The following is a 6,639-nucleotide window of genomic DNA, read 5'->3' on the forward strand; positions in this document are numbered from 1 at the left end:
GGGGGCGTGGGGCGCGCACCTGGTGGCCGTGGGGGCGGCGCCGGGCCACACGTGGACTCTTAGGGACAGTGAGGGCGACCCTCTGCACGCCCGAGCCACGCCGGGAGCTGCGGGAGGTGCCACTCCAGTCGTGCGTTCCGCCCCGCTCGGCTACGGAACTTCTGCCACTTTTTTTTGTTTTCGGTTCTTTGCTAGCGTTGCCGAGCCGCTGCCCCCTCCTCCGACTTCCTTTCATTTCTCTGCATCGAATCCCCCTCCCGGCCCACCCCCGACTGTCACGCGTTTCAGAGGTGCCCGGTCTCCCTCCGAGGGGGAGATTTGGAAACCGGGGTCCCCGCCCCTCTTCTCACGGCGGAGAACAGGGGTCAGGTTCCCGCTCACTTCAGAATAAATCGTGACTCCAGCAGCGCAAATTTGCACCTTGAGAAAAAGTTTCCACCTGGGTCAGAGCCGCGGGGAAAACCGTTAGGGCTCCGCGCGGTGGTTTCAGGGCCGGGAAACCGGAGACAGGCCGAGTGCAGAGCGGGTGACAGCCAAGGACGGTCCCCGGGGTGGGCGAGGGGGGCCGGGGGGTCATTAGAGGTGCCCGAATGTCCCCTCCCAGCAAACTGACAACCAGAGGAAAGGGGGCTCTGCCTTCATTAGGCTCTCGAGGGATTTAATGGTGGGGCTCAAAATAGCCCGTCTAGAGGATTCGAGAAGTAGTTTCTGGAGAAAAGATACTCCGTGGAAAGTGGGGAACTCCAGGCCGTCCTGGCCTGTTAGACAATCACAGACTCTTCCCTGCGGCTTCACTGCGCCCGCCGGGTGCCCTCTGCAGAGTAAGCGCAATTGCGCAGTCTGCAGCCCGGGACTCCTTCCCGGTCCTGCTCAGCTCTGGTGCCAGAGATCAGAGTGGGAGAGGGGCAGTCTCCGCACCGAGTCCCGGATCAGGCAAACCCTGGCGGACTGCGCCTCTGTCACTTGCCTGAGGCGTCACTTGGGGCAAATGACTGCTCTGGGCCTCTTCTCAATTCTGTAATAGCGCTCAGAGGGGTTAGGTCGTTGAGCGGGGCAGTGTACGAGCGCCTGCACCTGCTCCGTACGTGGTGCTCATTCCCCACGGCCTTGCCTTCCGCGCTGGTGTGGGCAACGCGCGGGGCTAAGGGGCTGACAGTTACCTGTCACTCGCTGGCCGTTTGGGGAAAGTCAAAGACTCTGATATGTTTTCTCATCTGGAAAATGGAGCTCACCATGCCCACCTCACGGCATCTCCAGGAGACTCGAATCGGTTAATGACTAAGAAAGAGCCAGGCACACAGCAGAGCCCTGGTCAGGGCAGGGGTCCTTTCTTCTACCTCCAGGCTGGAGGCCGCATCCCTGCCTGGCTCTCCAGGGGAGAGACCTGGAGAACTGCCCAGGGGTTGCCTTTGGGGAGGGAAATTTCACGTCTGCCTTGTAGGGAGAGCAGGAAACTGGAGTTTGTCCTGTCTGAGGGATGCTCTTACAGGAAGTCTGGGCCGCCAACACCAAGAACTGCATCATGGTCCATCTAGTGTTCAGTCTGACCTTCCCAGATCTTGGGTGACAGTTGAGAGGCAGAGGCGTAGCCCTGGAAGGAAGCGGCCCAGAGCCGACAATTTGTGGCGCAGTAAGAGACAGTAAATTGGGGCCCACTGTGGATTTCTGTTCTTTCTGGAGTCTTATAAAATCCTGGGGTTCTCTTTGCTTAGATGGGAGACTCTTGGTTGGAAGATGGATTGTCAGACTAGAGAGGGGTCAAAGCCCTAGGTGCCCCGCCATGATACAACTACTAACACCTGCATTTAAACCCAGAATTAGAGTGACCCCCAAAACTCGGCCTTTCCCTCCAGGGCATCAACAGGGGGATGGGTTCTGCTCTTTTCTTCCAGATGTGCACCATGGTGGCTAATTGCTGCCAGAGGCGATGGTATCAGTTTGCTTCCTCCCTGCCAGGAGGGGCAAGAATATTCCGTCGTCACAGCTCGCACTTGGAGGCTACCAGTCACAAGCTCCGAGAAGTTGAGCGGACAGCAGTGTCAATGCCCAGCCTCCCAGCCCTCAGCTGCTTGAGCAGAGCTCGGAGTTTGGGAGACCGGGATCGAGCCCCCCGTGTGTGTGTGTGTCTTTGCCTTTTAGAGCCCGTCTACGTCCCCTTCCTCATCGTCGGCTCCATCTTCATCGCGTTCGTCATCCTGGGCTCTGTCGTGGCCATTTACTGCTGCACCTGCCTGAGACCCAAGGAGCCGTCGCAGCAGCCAATCCGCTTCTCGCTGCGCAGCTACCAGACGGAGACCCTGCCCATGATCCTGACCCCCACCGGCCCCAGGGCGCCCTCCCGGCAGTCCAGCACGGCCACCAGTTCCAGCTCCACGGGGGGCTCCGTCCGCAGGTTCTCCTTCGCCAGGGCTGAGCCCTGCTGCCTGGCGCCCTCCCCGCCCCCGCCGTACTCCACCGCCCACCCCATCCACCTGGCTCAGCCCTCCGGTTTCCTGGTGTCGCCCCAGTATTTCGCCTACCCCCTCCAGCAGGAGCCCCCCCTGCCCGGGAAGAGCTGTCCAGACTTCAGCTCCAGTTGACAGCTGTGACCACGAATGCACCACGTAGTGGGTGGCAGACGCCCATTGCCTCATGCGTCCCTGAGAAAGTCCCCTAGTCACTGACCGGTGTCACAGAGGAGGCAACTGTGCTAGGAAAACGTGGTGCCTTCTAATCGTAAGGTTCCTGGCTCCCGTCACGGAAAGCCTGAGTTAGAGAATGGCTTTTCCGGTTTTGTAAACATAGCGACTATTACATTTCAATGTATGCTACTTTTATTCAAAACACGCAGCAGTTTGACTTTGAAATTGCAAATCGGCTGAAAGTGTTTTGCTGGACAGTTCAGCTATACTGTTTGGGAGAGGGCTGTGTGTTCATTTTTCATATGTTTATTGAATATGGTAGAAATATACACATAAATAAGCAGAGGAAAATACCTAATTGTAATTATCAACGGTTCACTTAAAAGTTAACTATTAAGTAAATTTGAGGGGGCAGTGAACAACCTATTTATGATGTTGGAAGTAACCTAACTCTGAATAATGTTAGCATAATGAGAACATTTACCTTTTAAATTAATAACTAAATTTTGTTTGAAATATAAGAGTTTTCTTTTTTCAAAATACAAGCTTTCAATAACCACATGAGGAGTTTAAACTTACTCATTGTAACACAGATTCTGTGTAAAATCATTTCCCCCACCTACCCGAGGGAATATTTATTGCCAACTTTTTTGTTCGGCAACGTTTAGCGTTTTGATGCAAGTTGGACAGTTGGATCTAAAAACATTTATTTGTAAAATGAGTTTATGTACAAATGTAAAGATTTGTAATTTAATGTATTGACCACATTGACTCTACTAATTATTTAGTAGTCACACTGTAATTTTTATGTTAATAATAACGGTGGAGTTCAGAGTCCGCTATTGGTGTAATCATCTAATATTACGTATCTCAAGTGCCACAGAATTCCGTGTCCCATGACTACACGTGTGGCACATATTCTGCTGGGTTAGGAGAAATAAAGTACTTTATGTTTTCATAAACTCTATTTGAAATTTTAAATCAACGTGCTTCATTTTATCTCCTTAGTGATATTCTCTGCAGTTTAATAAAAGGAAATGTCTTCACTTAACACACGCTTTATATTTTGAAATCTAAAAAATATTTTCTGCATCCAGGCTTGTGAAAACAGTAAAGGAAGTGAACTTTTGAGAGGTCTCAGTCTGCTGCATGCGGCCCTCAGATGTGCCATTTGGCCTGTGGAGATTTAAACACTGGGACATTTCTCGTAAGAGCCTGGATTTCTGCCTTTTCGTGACAGATAGAAACTATGGCACCGTCAGCCAGCCTCCTGCCACCTGCCGTGTGCCAGCCTCCTGCCACCTGGTCTCTCCACCCGGCTCAGCTCCTTCTGCTATGGTACCCGCCTGGCCCCTGCAGGTGTGGCTTGGGAGCCCAGAAACATCCTACCACACGTCACTGTCAACAGTTCTTTTCTAAACTAGTTAGAGGCAGAATTGTGACCTAAGAGGGTTGTTTGGGCCGGTCTCTGTGATCTCCAGCTGAGGAAACACATTCAGAGAGACGGTGCCTTTGCCCAGTCTAAAGGCAGAGGGGCTCCGGCTTCTAGTCTCCTGCTTTCTCCGTACCTGAAAGGGTTCTGACTTCCAGGTGTCTCAAATTACTCAGAATAATTAAGGAAAGAAGCAGCTACATGTAAAAGGAAACGTGTTAACGAGCGTGATCTAGAACACACTCCTGTACTGTTAGACTGGTCTTGTTCATGTTTGCTGTACATCGTGTATACTGCTCTTTCTATGGTTTCAAATTATCCTCTTTTGAGCTCTTACTGTGAGCCAAGCACTAGTCTAAGTATTTACAGGTCTTAACTCATTTCATCCTTCAAACAACCCCAACAGGGAGGTATTAGAATTCCTATTTTACAGATTTGGAAACTGAGGCACAGCGGAGTGAAGTACCTTGCCCGAGGTCCTGTAGCTAGTGAGTGCTGGAGTTGGTACGCAGAAGCAGGGTCCGAACACTGACTTTGAGATTTTGGTGCCTCTGGGCAAAATCCACTGCAGATTTCAGAAGCGCGAGGCCCAGCCTCTCAGACAGTGATTCTCAGCCCCGTTCGAACCAACGAGCTCTCCTTAGAACAAATATTTCATGACATCCCTTTAACTGTTCCAAAATGAAATTTATACATAATAGAACTATTACACACATAATTTTAAAAAACCAACGCAATGCCCTAATGGTAATTAGAAAGGAGAAAGAAGAGGAAAGTAACTTATTTCAAAATGTCACAGCTTGGACAGACTTAACCAAAAACTCAGATGCAGACGCCTTACGCGGAATCACCACCTGCGGCAGCTTCAGACTCGGACCCATGCAGGTTTGCTAGACTGGCACAGTTTCGCTGCCGCCGTTAATGTGATTTTTGAAAAACAAAGTTTGATCTTCCTTTGGTTTGCACGGTGGTTGGGTATCTGAAAAGTTCAGCGTCTGCTAAGGCAAACAGCACTTTCTAGGTAAAATAGGATTATATTTTTCCACCAACAGGAACGACGATGGCACATTCCAAAGTCATGCTGATGGGTATCAAATCTTCGTTGTGCAGACTGCCCGTGCACAACCATGTAGGGTCCGTGTAGGGTCCATGTAGGGTCCGTGTAAGGTCCGTGTAGGATCCGTGTAGAATCTCTGTTATAACCGAGTCCCACCCAATGAATGCCAGCTCACCTGTCTCCACCCCTAAACAGTCTAATGCCAAAGATGCTCCCCCACAATTCCACATGTCCTCTGGACTGCAGCGGTCCCCAACCTTTTTGGCACCAGGGACCGGTTTCGTGGAAGACGGTTTTTCCACGGATGGGGGCTGGGGGGAGGTGGAACTCAGGCAGTGATGCCAGCGACGGGAAGCCAAAGCTTCCTTCTCTCTCACCCGCTCTTCACCCCCTGCTCTGCACCCCGCTCCCCGTTGCTAAGTTTCATAAAGACGATTTTCCACCGATGGGGGTGAGGCTGAGCTCTGTCACCCGTTCCCTAACAGGCATCCGAGGAACTGCCTCCACTGAAACCATCTAGTTTCTGAGGTTTCTCTAGGGGCTGTCCTGTCATTTGCCAGCCCTTTGGAGAGCAGTTTATGTCCACCAGGCAGACGAACGCTAAGGAATTCATAGAGTGCTCCCATCTGCAAATTTCCCCTCCTTGGAAGGATGCCCCAATCAATCAAGTTAACTGGCCACAAATTATTTAAAATTAGGGAGACACTGTGTACCCCATGGTAAGACAGCTTCAGGGACACTGAATCAAATCACATTCTCAAGGACTTGGTGACATGTAGTATAAGTCTTTGACCTTCTCTCGAAGCTATGCAGGTGGTAATATTATCATTTGCAATCCTAGGGGCAACAAGGCCATTCTGCGGCAGATTTCTAGATACTGTTCTATTTAACCAGCCTTTGTTGAACACCACTTGTGGGGCAGGGTTCGGCTGAATAAAAGATGCATAAAATGCAGGTTGGACTCAAGGAGCCACTCTGTCTACAGTGGATTCCAGCATGACAGCGTGTACTCGTGAGAAAATGTTACAGGTGGTTTGTGAAAGCAGCACATTCTCCCTTCTGCTTTCCAGGAGCTCACAGATTGGAGAAGAGGGACCCACAGACCCACACTTAGAACACATTACGGCCGCAGCGATGATTACAGGGGTGTGCAAGACGCCCGGTGACACGTATGAAGGACATTAATTCAAAGGACCAGGGCCTTGAGAGACACCAGGATTTGGGTGAAGAAGACTGGGCAGGGGAAGAGAGAAAAGACGCTGAAAGTAAGGGGATAGCACATTAATTAGAGCACAGAATTTGCTGGAAGGCGCAGAAGCACCATGAGTCTGAAAGAGCGAGGAACATTCATTACTATGAATCCAGAGGCAGAGTGAGGTTGGGGGGGCAGCAGGGCAGATCGGGGGCCTTGAACACCACGGTGGCTGCACAGATACCAGACGCAAGAGGGAGTCTCGAAGGATCTCATGGGGCGACCTGATCGTACCTTCATCGTAGAAAGATTAGGCAACAAGGGTCTAATGACATCA

At 51.0% G+C, this 6,639-nt stretch overlaps 1 protein-coding gene across 1 annotated transcript in view; it reads left to right on the forward strand.

Moving 5' to 3' along the window:
* SHISA3 (shisa family member 3) overlaps window positions 1-2,613 on the forward strand; it is an 18,685-nt gene extending 16,072 nt beyond the window's left edge. The window contains exons 3-4 of the mRNA XM_012648478.1: window positions 196-364; window positions 2,140-2,613. Coding sequence (XP_012503932.1) covers window positions 196-364; window positions 2,140-2,579 — 609 coding nt within the window. The 3' untranslated portion in view covers window positions 2,580-2,613. The remainder of the gene's footprint in view (window positions 1-195; window positions 365-2,139) is intronic.
* Window positions 2,614-6,639: the final 4,026 nt, after the last annotated feature.

Source organism: Propithecus coquereli, unplaced genomic scaffold (genome assembly GCF_000956105.1).
Source record: "Propithecus coquereli isolate 6110/MARCELLA unplaced genomic scaffold, Pcoq_1.0 Scaffold288, whole genome shotgun sequence".
Taxonomy (NCBI): domain Eukaryota; kingdom Metazoa; phylum Chordata; class Mammalia; order Primates; family Indriidae; genus Propithecus; species Propithecus coquereli.